General features: G+C 37.7%; 2 protein-coding genes across 6 annotated transcripts in view; one reads left to right on the top strand and one right to left on the bottom strand.

The window, feature by feature from the left end:
- Window positions 1–11,243, bottom strand: part of slc26a11 (solute carrier family 26 member 11) — a 13,669-nt gene extending 2,426 nt beyond the window's left edge. Inside the window, exons 1-11 of one of the 4 annotated variants that reach the window (XM_014031255.1) lie at window positions 11,153–11,243; window positions 9,978–11,074; window positions 7,797–7,989; window positions 7,396–7,481; window positions 5,559–5,775; window positions 5,298–5,476; window positions 5,078–5,150; window positions 4,821–4,932; window positions 4,319–4,374; window positions 2,791–2,931; window positions 2,583–2,710 (exon numbers count right to left, since the gene is read on the bottom strand). In XM_014031255.1, coding sequence (XP_013886709.1) covers window positions 2,583–2,710; window positions 2,791–2,931; window positions 4,319–4,374; window positions 4,821–4,932; window positions 5,078–5,150; window positions 5,298–5,476; window positions 5,559–5,775; window positions 7,396–7,481; window positions 7,797–7,989; window positions 9,978–10,214 — 1,422 coding nt within the window. In that variant the 5' untranslated portion in view covers window positions 10,215–11,074; window positions 11,153–11,243. Of the gene's footprint in view, window positions 1–2,582; window positions 2,711–2,790; window positions 2,932–4,318; window positions 4,375–4,820; window positions 4,933–5,077; window positions 5,151–5,297; window positions 5,477–5,558; window positions 5,776–7,395; window positions 7,482–7,796; window positions 7,990–9,977; window positions 11,075–11,152 lie in introns of those variants that run through there. The other 3 variants (XM_014031256.1, XM_014031258.1, XM_014031257.1) reach the window with 3 other exon arrangements.
- Window positions 11,244–12,131: 888 nt separating this feature from the next.
- Window positions 12,132–19,988, top strand: part of sgsh (N-sulfoglucosamine sulfohydrolase (sulfamidase)) — a 15,023-nt gene continuing 7,166 nt past the window's right edge. The window contains exons 1-8 of one of the 2 annotated variants that reach the window (XM_014031260.1): window positions 12,132–12,195; window positions 12,273–12,350; window positions 16,594–16,703; window positions 18,170–18,330; window positions 18,405–18,510; window positions 18,595–18,971; window positions 19,053–19,134; window positions 19,215–19,418. In XM_014031260.1, coding sequence (XP_013886714.1) covers window positions 16,625–16,703; window positions 18,170–18,330; window positions 18,405–18,510; window positions 18,595–18,971; window positions 19,053–19,134; window positions 19,215–19,418 — 1,009 coding nt within the window. In that variant the 5' untranslated portion in view covers window positions 12,132–12,195; window positions 12,273–12,350; window positions 16,594–16,624. The other variant, XM_014031259.1, reaches the window with a different exon arrangement.

Below are 19,988 nucleotides of genomic sequence, written 5' to 3'. Positions count from 1 at the left end.
GCAATAGTCCCATTTCCATATAAGGTATGGGACTGACGGAAAGGTCTGTCACCGCCCCATTCTGCAAGCGGCAGCGAAGTGTACCTCCTCTGCGGCCCAAAGTTAAAAACTGTTGTTCTTTTGAGGCCCTCAAGGTGGCGCTCGTGGCCCATAGGTTAAGAATAACAACTCAGTATCACCTTAAACTAAAGCTAAGACAAATTAAATGTTATATCATGGTTGCTGTCATTTTTAAACTGTGCATAATTGTTGTGTTTTAGTTGCCCAAAGATAAAAACACCTCTACACCAACCTTTTTACAAAGAAAATAAAGAATTTAAAGATTTAATATTTATTTTGGGAATGTGCATTATCTGCTGCCCTGCATTCAGGGTTTTATACGAATACATTATGCAATCCTTTTAACACTCAGAGGATACGTTGGAGACAACTCTCAGCTACTACCACACCAAATTTTAGCTCAGTATTTGAAAATTTTATTGACTTAGTTATTTCTGTTTGCTTAAATCAAATGGCTGCAGCAGGCATCTTTAATCATGTTCACACCAAACGTTAATCAGTACTAGACAAATATCCGATAATGCTTTCTGAGCATTTTAGTAAAATCTGAGATATTTTGTTGACAGAGATCTGTCTGATCTGTTAGCACTTTAAGTGCTGATGACGACTTCCAGTAACTACCACACCAAATGTGAGCTCAATATTTATCAAATTAACTGAGTTATTGTAATGTTTGTGTTTGCTAAGGTCGATTAATTGTTGCAGCCATCTTGAATTGGGTTGGCTCCACTGGTTCAGACAAACACCTGAGGGTGGTGCTCAAACCCTTCTGCAAACAGGTGCTGGTCATAAAATTAGAATATCACGAAAAAGTTGATTTATTTCAGTATTTCCTTTCAAAAAGGTAAACTTGTGTATTATACTCATTCATTCCAGACTGATATATTTCAAATGTTTCTTTTATTTTGATGATTGTAACTGACAAGTAATGAAAATCCCAAATTCAGTACCTCACAAAAAAAGAAATATCAGAAATGCTGGCCAATTGAAAAGTCTGAATATGAAAAGTATGAAAATGTACAGCACTCAGTACTTAGTTGAACTGTTGGGTCTGGTGTATTACATCTTCCTCTTCACAATACCCCATAGATTATCTATGGGGTTAAGGTCAGGAGAGTTTGCTGGCCAATTAAGAACAGGGATACCATGGTCCTTCAACCAGGTACTGGTAGCTTTGGCACTGTGTGCAGGWGCCAAGTCCTGTTGGAAAATGAAATCTGCATCTCCAAAAAGTTGGTCATCAGCAGGAAGCATGAAGTGCTCTAAAACTTCTTGGTATGTGGCTGCGTTGACCCTGGACCTCAGAAAACACAATGGACCAACACCAGCAGATGACATGGCACCCCAAACCATCACTGACTGTGGAAACTTTACACTGGCTGGACCCTACCAACTTTATTTATAAAAGCACTTTAAGACAACCACAGCTGATACAAAGTGCTGTACATTAAAACACAACATATTAAAAAAGTGATTAAAAACGGTTTAAAAAAACAAAAACATACAATTTAAAACTAACTCCCGCTGGTGTTGAAAGCCAAGTAAAATAGATGGGTTTTAAGACGAGCTTTAAAAGTGGACAGTGAATGGGGCCTCTCTGACCTGCAAAGGCAGGTCATTCCATAATTTAGGGCCGATGACAGAGAAAGCCCTGTCCCCTCTGAGCTTCCTTTTTGTTCTCGGGACCTCAAGCAACGTGGATTCTGTGTCTCTCCTCTCTTCCTACAGACTCTGGGACCTTGAGTTCCAAAGGAAATCCTAAAGTTATTTTCATCAGAGAACATAACTCTGCACCACTCAGCAGCAGTCCAGTCCTTCTTGTCTTTAACCCAGGCGAGGTGCTTCTGATGTTGTCTCTTATTCAGGTTTGACACCAGAAAAGAGACAGCTGATCCCCATGTCTTCATTCGTCTGTGTGGTGGTTCTTGAAGCTCTGACTCCAGCTGCAGTCCTCTCTTTGTCAATCTCCCCTACATGTTTGAAAGGGTTTTGTTTCACAATCCTCCAGGGTTCAGTTATCCTTATTGTTTGTTTCTAAAACATATTTTCCTTCCCTTTGCCTCTCTATTAATGTATTTGGACACAGAGCTCTGTGAACAGCCAGCCTCTTTAGCAATGAGCTTTTGTGTCTTTCCCTCCTTGTGCAAAGTGTCAATGTTCATCTTCTGGACAACTGTCAAGTCAGCAGTCTTCCCCATGATTGTGTGGCTTACAGAACTAGACTGAGACCATTTAAAGGCCTCTGCAGGTGTTTTCAGTTAATTAGCTGATTAGAGTGTGGTACCAGGTGTCTTCAATATTGAACTTTTTAACAATATCCTAATTTTCTGAGATACTGAATTTGGGATCTTCATTATCAGCTATAATCATCAAAATTAAAATAAATAAAATTTGAAAGATATTAGTCTGTGTGTAGTTAATGAATATAATACAAAAGTTTCACTTTTTGAATGGAATTACAGAAATAAATAAACTTTTTCATGATTTTCAGCACCTGTATATAGACTACCTTTATGTAGTACCTTTATTTTGGGTCTGGCCGTGCTGTGCAGCAGCAGAGCTCCAGAAATGGCTACGCCTCCTATGATGCCGTACTGCACCTCCCAGAAACTCAGCAGGAACGTCAGAAGGAAAGGCAGCAGGTCCAGTTCTGTGGAGGACATCCAAATTCCACCAAACTGACAGAAACATGGGAGAATCATTAAAACAACACATGACACAGATCCTTACTGTGTATCCTCCATATCTTTGCCACGACTCTGTAATCCACCATGGGAGCTACGGCACAGATTATGACGGCTGCGAGGGAAGCTTTGGGGATGTAGTAAAAAGCTGGCATGAGGAACGCCAAGGACAGCAACACAATCACACCTGCAGAGAGAAAATGACTGAATTCAAAAACCTGGGCAAAAATTACATTTTACAAACCATGCAGGAGTCAATTTATTATTTAAATATTACTTTAGATAAAAGCAAGCTGTTAAATTTTGCCTAAAAATTACAAGTTATCACAGCGATTGTTTTTTAAAACTAGAAGAATCGTTTCTTTTACATCTTTCCAACCAAGTTTAAAGTCTTGATTATACTTGATTATACTTTTATGTGATAAAATAAAATCCACCCTTGTTGTTAACTATGACAATATTATTTTTATCTCTTGCAGAATGAGCAGATGGTTGAACAAAGAGCATGTTTGTGTTGGACATCTCATCAATGCTGAAAAGTAGACAAACAAATAAAATGTTTTACCCTGAAAACAAACCCTATCTACTATTTATATTAAAACTGTCGATCTCTTTTATCTGAACACAACTCTTCAAGTTCGCACTAATAACTTGGATAGATTGCAGCTGTTCTAGTGTTTTGTGGTGAGTATTGATAATATTTCACTGAAATCTGACAACTTAAAGTTAAGATTTAGTTATTTTCTTTCCAAATAAATAAAATAAAAGCAAACAAAGTTAATCTGTAGGTTACATTTGGTTAATTTAGTCAGAAAGTGTGAATAAACACATCACCTACCGCTCTTTCTGAACCCATTTTACATCTGAATGTTTCATTGCTCATAAACTTTAACCTTTCAAATGTTACAGGAAAGTCAGGCTCCTTGGAAAAAATATCAGGTAATCTAGTCACAGTAATCTGGGTTACATCTTAGAAAAACATTAAAGTGCCTGTGACGTCAAATTTTTGTAATACATATGAATGCATTTTTAGAAAGAGGACATTGCTAAAATAAAGCAAAAAAAATTCATGTCGCTGAGATAAACAGTTGTTGAGATATTTGCCAGTGAAGTTACAGGAAGTGATGTCAAAGGGGAATATCTGCATGTGAACAGAGTATTGTTACAACAGCCAACAACACAGACTGTGGAGGAGTCTGACGTTACTTAAGATTATTTTGAGTCACCACCAGAGAGAGATGAAGAAGAGTCAGAGTTAAAATATTGTTTCCATAAACAAAGACCAGAGAGTTTTCTTTGTTAAAGAATTCCCCTCTGATGTCACTTCCTGTTTTACTTTGGCCGAGACCAGCTCAAAATAAAGTATGCCAATTAAGGGACAAAATGGGTTAAATCGTGCGTATAATTCCAACTTTCTTAAATATAAAGATGTTTTCTTTGACTTTTTGTATTTGAAGAATATGCATGTCACAGGCACTTTAAAGAATCGAAGGTTGTGGAGAAAAATAATGATGTAATAACAGACTACCACTAGATGGCGGAAAAGATAAAGTAAAAAAAAAAAGAAAACTCACTGGTGACAATACCACCAGCCGGAGTGCAAACCCCTGTCTGAGAGTTCACTGCAGTCCTGGTGATAGAGAAAAAATATGTGATAATATTTCACATTTACTTTACAGACGTCACTTTATTTTGTTAATGATCACCTGCAAAACCAGCATAATCCATAGACCTCAATATCCAGAATGTGCAACATTTAAACAGTGTGCAATAATGTCATCTTACTTTCCTCTACTTTAGTTTTACATTTACAACCAACACTCATTGTGCTTTTTAATTGTTGTATATATGTAGGTATTTGCATGTATGTTCATGCAGATATATAGGCATATTTTAGCTCATTTTATTCTTTTACTCTTTTCTATTTCTTTTAATGTGTATTTGCACTGCTGTGGGAGTGGCTCTAATCTCGTTTTGCGTGTAATGAAAATAAAGGTATTCTATTCTATTCAGGCTCCATGCTTGTCCGTTTATTTTTATTTTTGTTTTTTTTTTTACAAAGTTAAACAGACAAACCTTCCAAAACTGCCAGTGACGGGATATGCCGACACAAAGGAGCCCATGATGTTTGTCACACCGATGGCCAGCAGCTCCTGGTTAGCATTGATCCTATAATTGTTCTGACTGGCTGAGGAAAAGGAGGAAGTTCTGATCAGCCGTTAGTCCGAAGACGCTCAAGTTCTTCAGCTCGTCTGTGGAAACTTTCAATAAAAGCTCTCTAGAAAAAATGTCGTCGGTACAGCTGTGTGGATCGTAAGGACAAAACTACTTACCAAAAGCTTTCGCAATAGCAATGCTCTCCAGCAGACCCATGAGAGGAATCACAGCCAGCCCTCCTCCAAAGCCCTGTTACAAACAACAAACAAACAAACAAACAAACAAAAAAAAAATAAATAAATAAATAAATAAGAATGACGACGCTACACGTTCAGGACAAATTTAGAGAAGTGAAAGTTGCTGCTCAAGTGTCTGCTCCTTCCTTCTGCTTCTTACTTCAACAATCTCTCCGAAAGAGACGACAGTTCCATTAGGTGTTGTGTCTGAGGTGGGCGGGGGTCTGAACGGTGGGAGTCCCTGGGAAGTGTGCCCGGTGATGGTGAACACATGATAACCATAGGCGTCCCAGGAATATGCAACAAGCGTTGCAGCGATGACCACCAAAGCATTGCGCACTGACCGAAACAAACAGGAAACGGAGTAAACAATCACAACATGCGACGTGTTTGATGTTGTTTCCACGTGAAGGGCACTGACTTGTGGCAACAGCCCACACTAGTTTCCTGGCAAAGCTTGAGAATGTGGAGGTGTTGGCAGAAGCTGGAGGTGACTTCATACACATGAATATGATCAGCAGACTGAGACAAACCAGACCCAGGACCACGTCGCCCACTCTGGCTTCTGGGATCTTGTAGAATGTGTAATAAACCTCCAGGAAGAAGTGCTGGGGAACACCCCGGATCCCCAGAATATTCTACAAACAGAAACAGTGACGTCAAAAACAAACAGGTTCACAAGAGGAGTTTACCAAGCTTAGCAACGTTTACAGTTACTCATAGTTATACTCAAAGTCTGGGAAAAATGGTTATCCTGAAGTTTATCACATGATGCAGCCTGAAAGATTCAGCTCCGATAGTGTCCCAGACATGCAACTCTAAAATGTGGGTCCACAATCGAAGCGAAGCACAGTCCACCCTAAACCAAGTGGAAGCTTGAGTCCCGTGACTGACCTACAATAGGCTGTCTGGAATCAGACAAGCATAGAATCTCTGAGAAATCATTAGCAGCAGTGAATCTGCTGCTAAATGTAAAAGAAAAGAAAAAAATCAGTTCCCAGAAAGTTATTCATACTTTTTGAGAGGCAGACTAGAAGCGGAGGACAAAATGTTTGGGACTCTGTCAGTTTGGGACTCTGTCTCACTGTGGGACTCTGTCTCAGTTTGTGACTCTGTCTTAGTTTGGGACACGTGTATCATTTGGTTGAGTGTATGTGCAAAATGTGAAATGAGACCAAATCTGTCTTTTTTTGTTAACGACCTACATATTTTAAGCAGAAACTTATYGGATCAATCTTGTGCCAGCAGGAATTAAATTTGAGTTGCTCAGATTGAATCTGTATGTGCATAATTTGAAATTGAACGCATTGGTTTGAACATAAATTTCACTAAATTGAACCTGAATTTAAAGGTTTGAAGTTTCAATTTAGTGAAATTTATGTTCAAACCAATGCGTTCAATTTCAAATTATGCACATACAGATTCAATCTGAGCAATTCAAATTCAATTCCTGCTGGCACAAGATTTATCCCATAATCCAGAATATCCGACATGTTGGTGATCTAAGCTAGTAGTGTGCAATTCTCGACTCCGATGGCCACTATCCTGCATATTTTAGAGGTTTTTACAGCTTCAACATGTCTGATTTAAGATAAGATAAGATAAGATAAGATAAGATAAGATAAGATAAGATAAGATAAGATAAGATAAGATAAGATAAGATAAGATAAGATAAGATAAGATAAGATAAGATAAGATAAGATAAGATAAGATAAGATAAAACTTTATTGATCCCACAGTGGGGAAATTTGCACATTGCTGCAGCTTAATACAGGAGAGGCTGAGAAGAATAATGAAAGATAAATAAAAGATAACAAACAAAAGCAACCCCACAATATACACATGTGATATATAGTAATGTACATATACAAATGCACATATACACATATACATAAACACATGTCCATATTATTATATACATATGCACCCATTTGAATGAATGGGTGATTGACAGGATTCTGCAGAACATGAAGAGGTAATTCAATCATTAAATCACATGTGTTGGAGAACATGGTTGGTAACATGTAAAACATGCAGTTTAGCGGCCCCTGAGGACCAGGATTGGACACCCCTGGTCTAAGCTTTGTAATTCTGTGATGAAGCAACATAACAAAGGCTAAAATAGTTGGAGTGAAAAGATAAATAACAGATACCATACCAGTGTAGCCATCATTAACATCATCAATGAGTCAATTAAGACCGAAATATTCCAATTTTATACATTATTGTGGCTGTTGTGTGTTTGTATTTAACCTTACTTTGACCTGTCCAAAGCCGATGGTTACAGCAGCAGCACAAGTGAAGCCTTTGATTACAGGGTAAGAGATGAAGTCCAGCAGGAAACCTGTGCAGTGAATGATTTACAAAATTACAGCTAAACATGTCATAGAGATGTAGTGTAGCTAAACTGTAAAGATTGTAGTAAATGTGGCAGAGTTCCACGGTCACAGATTATTTTCACTTCTGAGCTTCGTTTAAAATCCTTAAATTTATTTCTATTTCTACATTACAATCTGTCTGTAAACATCAGTTTAAATAACTGAAATACTCTAAATTACACAGATGGCTAAATGTGATGCAAACTAGTCAATCAAGTTATTTTATTTTGTTAACCTTTGACTAATTTCTGGAGTCATTTTTTTGCAGCTGTTTTTCTCACCTAATCTGAGTAAGGCCATCGCAGCCTGGATGATTCCACAGAGGAGGCTGAGCAGGATGGCTCGGTGAGGCTGTCCCCCCACCACAGAGAAACACAGGAGGGACATGATGGCCGTCGGACCCAGGGTCACATCCTTGGATGTGCCCAGGAGGGTGTAGATGAACCCCCCCATAAAGGCAGAGTAGAGGCCGAACTGTGGAGAAAAAAAAACTCTCAGATTAAAGAACACAGCTGCATTTAAAAACTGTTTTTTCTTCTATTTATCAAGGTTTTTATAATTTATCTTTTTAAAATCTCCTGAATTTGAAGAGAAGTTAATTTAACTTGCGTTACAGTAGAGTTTATAAAATTTAGGAATAAGTTTTAGAAAATGCATTTCCTAAAATTTTGGTGTGCATCTTTAAATCTAAAACGCTAATTAAATTTAATATAAAATAACAAACAAATTGAAAAGATGGTGTAAACTTAGAAAAAGTATTTTTACTTTAAGCTTAATGGTGGGTTAATAACAAGTTCCAACAGAAGTTTCAAACTATCGGCCAATTTCTGTTCTTCCCATTTTTTCTAAGTTACTTGAAAAAACGTTATTTAATCAACTACTTCAGCATCTAGAAGCTAATAATATGCTAAGCAATAGCCAACATGGTTTCCGCACATCAAGGTCAACCATGTCTGCATTAATTTTATTCACTGAAAAAATACGTGCTGCTTTGAACAAAGTCAACTACCTGGTGCTGTATATATTGATTTTCGTAAAGCGTTTGACACAGTTGATCATTATACTCTCTTACAAAAGTTGATTTCTTTTCAACTTTCATCATCTGCAATACAAATGTTTTCCTCTTATTTGACTGATAGGTGTCAGGTTGTGAAACATGGAAGCTCTGTGTCCGGATCTCTGCCCTGTTCCGTGGGAGTTCCGCAGGGTAGCATACTGGGCCCATTGCTTTTCCTATTATACATAAATGACCTTCCAAAAATATTGAAGTATTCAAATATTTTAATGTATGCTGATGATACTGTTCTTTTTTGTCTGATTTCAATATTGAATCTATTAATAGTCAGTTACAAGCAGATCTTCAGACATTTCATGGTTGGCTTCAAGATAATCTTTTGTCAATTAATGTTAAAAAAATTGTGTGCATGTATTTTTCCTCACCCAGGAGACACTTCAATATAAAAAAATCAACTCATTTTTTTAAACAAACCCCTTGATATTGTCACTACCTACAAATATCTTGGAATTACTTTGGATTCTGATTTGACTTATCGTGATCATGTACAAGTCTTAACCACTAAGTTGAAACAGAAATTATACGTTTATTCAAAAATTTTGATCCAATCTGACATCTTCTATTTCAAATATCTATCTTCATGCCATTATACTCTCAACCATGTCTACTGTTTACCTGTTTGGTCTCTTACAACAAATGAAATCTTAGAACCCATAGTTAGGCTCTACAACAGGGCCTACAAAATTCATAAAAAGCTTCCGGGTTGGACTCATCACTTTACAGTTCTTTCATTGTCTGARGCCTTGACTTTTCAGAATTATGTTTTGTACAGTGGTATTAATTTCTATTTTCAGATCTTCCAAGGTGCCAATTACGGAACTCTCTGTGCATTGTTGCCCAAATCAAATTCTGGAAGTGGTCATTCAACTAGATCTGTTACAAAAGAACAACTGATATTACCAACTTTTAAAAACTGTTACGGCCAGAGGTCTTTCTTCTATGTTTATACTAAAGCATGGAATGACATTCCTCAAAACATAAAGTCCATTTCAAAACTACAGCCCTTTAAGAAGAATCTTGTCTGCCATCTGCTGGACACTTTTTGTTGTGCTCATATTTAGACGTCTTTTTTTGCAAATGCTGCCTTCCTGAAATTTGGTATGCTTGTTTGTCTTTGTGTCTATGGTGTATAATGATGTGATTGTGATGCTGTAATTCTGAGTGTTTTATGTGCTGCAGAACAGGAACCTGCTGTAAAACAGCAATTATGCTGAGTCAGGCTTGATTTTTAATAACCTTTTCCTGTTAAATAAATAAATCAAATCAAATCAAGTTCATAGTAATATGTAATGTGTAATATTACAAGTCTAGGACTACAAAAAAGCACAATACAATGAAATTGCAAATAATAGGATTAAAGCTGAAAAATTTTCAAGCTGGGCCTCACTTGCACAGGAAGACCAGCGACTTCAGCGTAAGCCAGCGCCTGTGGGACAGTGGTCAGTCCTACAGTGAGGCCCGCCAGGAGGTCCATCTTCAGATACCTTATCTTGTATTTAGGTAACCAGGAGAGGATGGGCAGCCAGGCCTGCAGGGTGCTGTAGGACCAGCAGCCCCGCAAAGACCCTCTTCCATCCAGAGGCTGATCCATCTCACAAAACTTTAGAGGATTGAACAAATACATCTCAGTTTATTTTCAAATGCATGCATGAGGAGTATACCTGCAGGATAAAAGACACTAACTTACACACAATGATAAAGATTCCTTCTGTTAGCTAAATGTCATCGACTCTGCTTTGGTTTTCCTGCTGACATGGACAGCATTCTGGAAAACACAACAAAAGTGCTGTACGCATGAGTCAGCACTTCTGTTTCTGTCTTCAAAGCAACCAGGCTCTTTGTCTACATTCTTTTTAAAAATGAATGAATAATAAACTTTCTCTAAGCAGTTAACTCAGACTGTCTGCATCAGGATGTTCAGGTGAGTCACAGTTGACAGTCATATGATGATCATCTGACAGGTGTTATTTTACACACACCTGTACCTGAACTTCCAGATTTCTCTCTACATATAACTACAAACTCAAACTAAATTACTCATATAAACAAACATATACATATATTATCATTATTAGTCTTTCTATTATGTGTGCAAACAAAAAAAAACACACACATAAGTTAATAATCTATGTATGTCTTCTGTAATAATCTTTTACGGTATAATACATTACCAAAATAATTCGTAATGAAAGTTAGAGAAATGAAAGAAAATTAAATAAATCGTCACATTCTGTCTTAAGTCTCATTTTGCTCATCGTTCATTGACTCACCTGTGATTTTACAAGTCACTTGTTTCAAATCATTTCAGCGACAGACTCACTTCCCAAAACTTCTGACACCTCGCTGCAGAACAGCTTCCGTTTTTCGCCCGTCCACTCACGTGACTGAGGTCATGTGACAACAGAGGGGGCGGAGCTTAAACTCCAGGAAGAATTTCAGAAAATGTGTGGCTTTCTGTTTTCCTACCTACCTTATTTTCAGAAACTAAAAAGTCAAACAAAAACATGTGTCAATAAAGATAATTCTAATCTTATTTTGTAAAAGAAATGACTCACAACGCACCTAGTTTAGTGTTTTCATAAAGTGGGTGCCCCGGCCCCCTGGCAGGCCCCCAGGGAGAGTCAGGGGGCTTCAACAGGGAAGATGACAAAACTAACGCAAAACATAAATGAAAACTTAATGTTTTAAACCATTATAATATTAAATCTTTTTATCCTTTCTCCGCAAGCATTTAGATGTAGAATGAACAAATAAACAATAAATTGTAAAATAAAATAAAATAAAATAAAACTCAAGATATTCTCAGAAATAATAACTCAACACTAATAAAAAATGTTCAGAAACTGTCCTCAAAAAATGATGATTTTAAACATCCCCCCAGCTTTGTTCAAAATGCCAGGAAAATGCATTTTCAAAATGTCTATTTTTTTTCTGGGGGAGGACCCCCAGACCCCCCACAGACCTCTGCTTCACCTTTAGCTCAGGGGCTTCACTCTATGGATGGCCAGCCCAGCTCCCTACTTTTTCTAAATAAACTTATACTCCTGAAACTTGGACCACACGTTTGTGACCCTTAACTTGAAAAAGTGTGTGAAAATTCATGTACATTTATGGTTAAAAATGTAAAAATATAATTAGAAAATGTTCTGACTCTACAGAACCTTGTTCTTGTGAATATGGAAAAGCTACAATATTTTGTGAGAATAGCTTTGTATAAAAAATTAATTAATAAGGAAAAGGTCTCGTGGTTGTCACATAAAAGCCTGGGTTTCAATTGAGTAACCAGTGAGTTTTTGTAAAGTGACAGAAGCAATCAGAGCAGATGAACTGTAGCTATGATCTTTGCAGGTTTAGGTTTAAAACCTCAGCTGCTGTATCTGCAGTCTGTGATTGGAACAATGAAAGCTGTTTGTGTCTTTGCTGCTTGTGTAGCTCAGCAATGGTTTGGATACGGATTTATTTTGAAACTTCAGACCTAAAAAAAATACTGAGCCTTTCTACAAGGGGAAATTCTGACTATCTCATTTTTCTATTATTTGTAGGGTCATGTTTGCCAGTTGATGAGGCAGATGGTAGAGCTGATAACCAAGGAAAGATACAGGCCAGTAAGTTTATTGGTGGATTTTGGTTTTTAAAATGTTTTTTTTCTTGTCTTTAATAAGGTATCTTTTTGGTTTTTCAGTTGTGTCTCAAAAAGAGTTTTCTCTGAAGAACTCTACTGGATTTATTGAGTCAATGAACTCCTTGTTGAGGCAACAAGGTGAGCAGATCTCTAAAGTCATGATCTTGAGTCTGTTACTGGGACACAAGTTGTGCTCCCCCTTTTTTTAAATGGTTAATTTTAAGGGTGTTAAACTTGACTATTCTTTCAAAGATCTAATTAGCAACGGTTGTAATAAAGTCACTTTTCCCCCCTAGCTCACTTGGAATTTGAAAATGCCTTAACAGTGATGGCCCCCAACATGATTTCGACTTCAGTTGTGTCTGGATGCTGGATCGTCATGGTTTGTGCTGATGACATTAATGTGACCAGCGACACCAATATGACTCTCATTTGGCATGAAACCCTGACTCTAAAATAATTTACTACATTCATAACATGCCCGAATTTCTAAATAAACTTGCTAAGGGCCAGTTTTGTCCTGTTCATTGCACTCCCATATATTCTGTTCCTGCAGTAGCTATGTCTATTGAACACAAATGTTGACTTGAAAGTTAAAGGGATCCAAGATTAGTTGTAACATTAGACTTTATTTGATAAACATATTTTGACTGTAAAAATACTGTAGGCGGTTCAGTTTTTATAATATTTAAACTAAAGGTTTAAAAATATATTACACGGACGGGGCCATTTTATTTACATGCAAAGCATTCTGGGTAATTGATAACGTGGATAGGTCCTCGGTGTGAGCGAGCAAGATCCACCCTGAAGGTTAATCTTGGACAATATCTGATGATCGACTCTTTTAAATGAAACCAGAGAGCGTTGACAGAGAGGAGAAGGTAGAAATYACTCAGCCTGGAACTGAAAATATGGATGGAGGACCTCAGTTTAGCTTGTGTTTCGCGCTAGTGCAGAGCTAATACATATAAGGCAATATAGCATCGGCATTAGCGCAAAGGCTAACAGGRTAAGCTGAGGTTCTTCTTCCATGAAGCAGCTCTGTTGTCCTRCATCRATATTTTCAMTTKCAGGCTGAGTCATTTCTACCTTCTCCTCTCTGTCAACGCTCTCTGGTTTCATTTAAAAGAGTCGATCATCAGATATTGTCCAAGATTAACCTTCAGGTTGGATATGTGACCATTGTCTGGTCATATCTCTCTGCTGCTCAATGATCCACTCAGCGCTGCAGTTTATCTGCACAAAATACCACAGTAATTCAGTCGTGGATAGAGATCTTGTGGACAATTAGCATGAGCTCTGTTTGCCTCGTTTCGAGCAATTTTATGCAGAGCTCATCTATGCTAACCTTTTCAACAGTGATATTTCTAACATATTAGTCTTGTGATCGTATAGTGGATTAAATAAAAAAAATATAATAAAAATGCAATTACTTCAAATTGGTAACCAAAAATTAATTTTATCTGTCTGTCACTTCTTTTATTTCAAACACTATGTGCAACACATATGTGAACAATAAAATAAAACTCTATAAAAGTAATTGCAGAACATTTGCATAACATTCCCAAGTTATACACAGTAACGTACCTGCACTAAATTCAGTCATGGATAGAGATCTTTTGGACAATTATGAGCTCTGTTTTGCCTGGAAAACAGTACCACAGTTAGCAGCCAGCTTAGCTGAACACATGGATATAAAATTGCACCAAATACTATAAAATCCAACAGTAACTAACTGCAAAACATGGTAAAAACAAAACAAGAAGCATAATACACAACATAATACAGTTAACTTTTAGCTTTCAAATACTCTAACATCACTCCAATTATATTTTGTCCACACACATTCGCAGCCAGGTTACCTCATCTCGAGCAGTTCTATGCAAGAGGCTGATTCACAGTTCTCATGATTGATTTACAGTGCAGGTACAACCAGCGACAGCAGATGGTGCTGTCTCATTCCCAATTTAGAGGGATTTAACCAAAGCTCATTTTACTTATGTTACATAGTTCTAGAGATGGGATAAATGGCTCTTTGAAGGGATCCGGATCTTGGGTAGCCGTTTGTTTCATAGAGCCTTTCAAAAGAGCCATTTGATTTTGAACATATTACGTCATCACATAGGGAAATACGACATCACATAGCCATACCTAATAACGTCATCCCGTCACGTGTGTGGAACCGTGTGTTTGTCAAGCGGAACCCCCCCCCCCCCCCCCCCCCCCCCCCCCCACCGTGAGCTTTTGTACTCCACAACTCCGCCTGTTTTCTGTGAAAAAGCAAAGCGGGAGCAATTTAAGTATGAAAAAATAAAGAAATAAAACTACAAATGGCTTGTTACTGCCCGCGATTCGGCTCCTATCATTCGCTGTAAAGAGCCGTTCAAAAGATTCGGATCGTTCACGAACGTCACATCTCTACATAGCTCGCTAGCAGCCTCGCACCGAGGACCTATCCATGTCATCATTTACCCAGAATGCTTTGTGTGTAAATAAAATGGCCCTGTCCGTGTTAAAATATATTTTTAAAAATTTACAAAACTAAACATCCTGCAGTATTTTTAGTCTTTATTTTACAGTTAAAATAAATTTTTATCAAATAAAGTTTAATGTTACAACTAATCATGGATCCCTTTAATATCTGGCCATTGCCAGTCATCTCAGAACAATATATGACCTTTCATGAATTAATAGACAACTTGTCAGCATTTGACCTACAAATTTATCTGGTACACATTTTAATTTTTCTTTTGGGGGGGCAAAGGTTTGAGCTGTTGCTTCACAGCAAAAAGGCAGAAGTTTTGTTTCCTGCCAGAGTCCTTTTTTGCATGGAGTTGGCATGTTCTCCCTATGTGTAGGATGCCTACCAACCAAAAACATGTATGTCCCAAAGACTGACCTGTCCACAGCATAATCCACCTCTCGCACAGACTGCTAGACATGGACTCTAGCTCCCCCATAACTGTGCACTAAGAAAATGTATACTTTTAAAGGTTAAAATGCAAACTAAGAAGCCAATTAAATATACACCTGTTTTTCTCAGTAGGCCTAAGGTAGCCTAATGTGATTTCTGTAGTTGTTAAACTCTCAGAATTATGGGGCGCCACGTGTAAAATGCAATGTTTAAAAAGTCACGAACAGATTTTTCAATATTTAGCTCACTTTTGAAATGCTAAAAAAGCCCCATATGAATTACTTTGTTTCATGACCCCAGAGACGTGAACCAGGGGGGACTAATCTGTGATGTACAGACTTTATTCCTGAATTCTTATGATTAAGAAAACATTTGACCATATCAAAATGAGGATTAAGTCAAATTTGGTGAAAATGACCTCATTACATTTTCAAATTCCTGGCTTTAAAAGCTACATTTTGATACCATTCTAATATAAGCTTGTCCAGAGATATGAAGTAATTTGACTTGATTACAATAATTATTTGATCTAAATCCTAATTTTATGTAAATTTGAGTGATTTTTGACATCAATATAAAGAGGAAATAAAGTATTTGTATATTAAGATTTCCTTGTTGGGAAGAAATTGAAAACATAGCTAGCTCAATTTGAAAATTTTAAGTAATTTTTCGTCGATCAGTTTTTTTGTTGCTACTGCTCAAAAATACTTCAAAAATGTTTTTTTTAGGATTATATTTCAGACCGTTCATTCAAATGATACATAAGGCATTAATTTGTTGTATTTTTGCACACGTTTAAATCAAAACCCACTCTGTCTATTTCTCCAACTCTTTTGGACTTAATCCTCATTTCGATGTGCTGGGTCACATTTTTATTTTTTATTTTTTAATATATATTTTTTCTTCAGACATTTTATTTACTTTTTTTTAATTAAACAACTATTACAAGGCAGTTATCAACATACATTTGAACAAAAGCCAGGGGATACATTTACATAAAGACATTAAATAAAGTGCATAACTCAATAGTTTTTACAGCTTTCTTATTATTAGAGTCAGAGATGCTTGTGATATATTGTTCAGATTCCTTTTTGAACACCAGAAATGAAGGAGTGGAGTGACTGAACTTTGATTTGTGTATATGGTATTTACCTAAGAGTAATATTGAATTTATGACATACATTTGTCTTCCTTTTTTACTTTTTACATCATGAAGACCAAACAAAACATTAAACCAGCTTAAAGAGAAAACAGAGTCAATCTTCATTTGGATAAACTGACTTACTTCTCAACATTTTATTTACTTGACTGCGTTTACTTCTGTCACGTGACTGCAGTCATGTGACACCGGGGAGGCGGAACTTAAAGATGTTTCCGGAAGTTTAAACAAATATGATCGCTGTCTTTTTCCTTCAAATCTGTATTTGAACACATAAATTAAACGAATGGTTTTCTGTTGTATTTCAGCTTCTACAGCCAACACAGAAGGAAGTTCATCATGCTGACTCAGCTGTTTGTTCTCCTTTTAGTTTGTTGTATCGCAGAGTCAAAGAGAAGAAATGTTCTGCTGATTATCGGTAAGAAAATAAAACACTCGGTTATCTCTTAAATGTTCATTAACGCCACTTCAGTCTGCACTACCACACACGCTTCAGTAATGCGTTTTTGAACATTGATTAGTTTTCTACACAGTTTCTGTCCAGTTCTTGTCTTTGATCCTGACAGCATATCTGAGCAGCAAAGGGAGAGAAAAGTAAACAAATGTCTGAAACTTGCAGCTGAAAATATTTGACAATCATGTCTTTAAGAAACCGAAAAATACCAGCTGAGACCTGAACCTGAGAGATGCATCATCCTGTCAAGTCTTCTGCTAATAGTGCTTTTCAAAATCACTTTGTTTGGTGCTGAAGTACTGTAAGGTCTATCAAACTAGGATTTTTTTTATTAGCTTCAACTAAAGTAATAAGAACAAATAGTTGGTGACAGACTGTTTCAGTGAAACTGGTTCTTTAACTTGTCAGTTTTGTGTCGACACAACCGGGTCAGTTTAGGAGCCTTTTTATTATTATTGCCCAAATAAGAATTAAGTAACTTCATGAACAAAAAGAACATCCCTCTGAAAATGGCCACATATGCAATAGAAAATGTCAAACAAAAAAAAAAAAAAAGGAGACGAAGTAAACAAATACATTTTAAAAACTTTAGAAATTTATTGGAACTACTTTAAAAAAACTGCAAGGTATTCTGGCTCCTCTGAAGCAAAATATAGAATTGCACATCACTGTCTCATTAGTATGTGTTAAAGTGTTTACCTTTTTATTTCAGTGGCAGAAGAGAAGAGCTCCAAAGTTCATTCTCAAGTTATTCTGTAATAGAGGTTTTAAATCACCAGCTTTATCACATTATTATTATTATTATTATTGGCAGTAGGGCTGCATCGATTAATCGACAACTAATCGATTATTAAAATAATCGATGACTAATTTAATAATCAGTTAATCGTTTTCTTTTCTATTTTTGTTCTTTACTTTGTTTTTCTCTCCAAACTGCTTTGACACCTTCCACTGCCACATCTGCCTTTCTGTCGTTGACACACATGCACAGTAGTGGTAACTGGGGTAGGCCGTGGACGTCACAAGACATTATACAGACAGGCTCTGGTATCATGGCTACCTGACAACAGNATTATAAGGTCTGTCTTGATACAGTTTTGATTTAATTCAGTTCACAAGTCTGTGATCGATATAAGGTGATATCAATTACTCATCTAACGCAGTGATTGTGTCAGATCAGCTTATATATAATCGATCCACATCATGCATATGATGACCATCATCAGTGTTTGTGTTTTGCCTTAATTTAACTGAATCATTAATCATTAAATTGATATAAAGATGTGAATCGATGTGTTGTTACACCTCCAGCCTGTAAAGCAGGAGTTCATGTACAGTTGAAGCGAACTGGAAGCTTTATCACATGTCTACGTTTTTGTTGTTGTTTTTGTTCATAAAGATCATGAGTTTATATTGTTTTTATTTCTCAGCTGATGATGCAGGTTTCGAAACTGAAGTTTATAATAACTCCGTGGTCCACACCCCACACTTGCGCTCTCTGGCCCAGCGCAGCGTCGTGTTCAGCAACGCCTTCACATCTGTCAGCAGCTGCTCCCCGAGCCGCTCTGCCATCCTCACCGGCCTGCCGCAGGTGAGCCTCACGCTGCAGAGAACGTTTGTTTGGATGGAAAGTTTTATTCAGGTGTGTTTGTCCTGTGTTTCCAGCATCAAAATGGCATGTATGGGCTTCACCAGGGTGTTCATAACTTTAACTCATTTGAGGGAGTTCAAAGTTTGCCGCTGCTTCTCAGTCAGGCTAATGTACACACAGGTAAAAAAATATATATATTTAAATAAATTAGCAATTTATCTCATGTTTGTTACCTTTTTTTCTCTTTCTGTCTGATTTTCACAGGTATAATCGGTAAGAAGCATGTCGGTCCTGGATCTGTTTACCCTTTTGATTTTGCGTACACAGAGGAAAATAACTCCGTCCTCCAAGTGGGGAGGAACATCACCCGGATCAAACTCCTGGTCAGAAAGTTTTTCCAGACTCATAAAGAGGAAGCAAGAGATTTGAGGCGACATAGAGGAAAGAAAAGAAGCAAGAACGAAGATGATGAAAATGATGAAAGGCCCTTTTTCCTTTATGTGGCCTTCCATGACACCCATCGATGCGGCCACTCGCAGCCCCAGTATGGAGCTTTCTGTGAGAAGTTTGGAAATGGAGAAATGGGGATGGGCAGAATTCCTGACTGGACACCAGTGTATTACACACCAGAACAAGTTCAGGTTGGTGGAGACAGGTTCTGAAGACTGTAATGTAGTAAAATCCAGTTTCTAACACATTTTAATCTGCCCCTTCCTCTTCAGGTTCCTCCTTTTGTGCCCGACACGCCTGCATCGCGAGCTGACCTGGCTGCTCAGTACACGACAGTCAGCAGGCTGGATCAGGGTGTGTAACAGAACCTGCAAACAAACAACCAACAACAGGGTCAAGAAGATAAACGCTCCTGGTGCAAATCTCCTCTGCAGGTATCGGATTAGTTCTTCAGGAGCTCAGAGACGCCGGCTATGAGAATGATACTCTGATCATCTACAGCTCCGATAATGGCATCCCCTTCCCCAATGGCAGAACCAACCTGTATCAGTCTGGAACAGCAGAGCCCATGTTGGTCTCATCTCCAGAACACAGAGAGAGGTGGGGAGACACCAGCCAGGCCTATGTCAGCCTTCTGGGTAAGAATAACATGACAGTCCTACTGGAGAGGGTGCAATTTGTTAAAAATGCTAATAAAAATAGATATTTTGTTTTATAGCAAAACAAATAGTATCCATTCCTTCCTTAAGTTATATGGTGTGGTATGAGGGCCAAAATTAAGACTATTGCTCAACCAATGATTGCTACATCCTTGTAGCAGGAGGCTATACTAAGCCAGCTGTTGATCTGAGCAGCTGGCCCCGGGAACTGAGAGGCCGGTGCTGGCAAATGAGAGGGAGACTAAATATTTGTGCAGAGCCGGCTCTTGGCATAGGCGAACTAGGCGGTCGCCTAGAGCGCCATCTGCTGGAGGAGGTGCCAAACTGCAGAAGAAAAAAAAAGTAATTATTTGTAATCCCTGGTTGTAACTCTGCTCAGCGCCCCTTTCAATTAGCTTTGTCTTAAAGCTATAATGAAGTATTACAGGAAAAATAAACTACTCTACCCATAAAACATTTTCTCCCCTCCAATGCAGCAATCACCCCCACCATCTCTCTCATTTGGTTGACGTTGCACTGACTTGTCCTGCTCCGTCACTCTGACGGGGG

Source organism: Austrofundulus limnaeus, unplaced genomic scaffold (assembly GCF_001266775.1).
Source record: "Austrofundulus limnaeus strain Quisiro unplaced genomic scaffold, Austrofundulus_limnaeus-1.0 Scaffold1211, whole genome shotgun sequence".
In the NCBI taxonomy this organism is placed as follows: domain Eukaryota; kingdom Metazoa; phylum Chordata; class Actinopteri; order Cyprinodontiformes; family Rivulidae; genus Austrofundulus; species Austrofundulus limnaeus.
The sequence above is the reverse complement of the archived record's forward strand: the minus strand, read 5'-3'. Positions and strand labels throughout refer to the sequence as shown.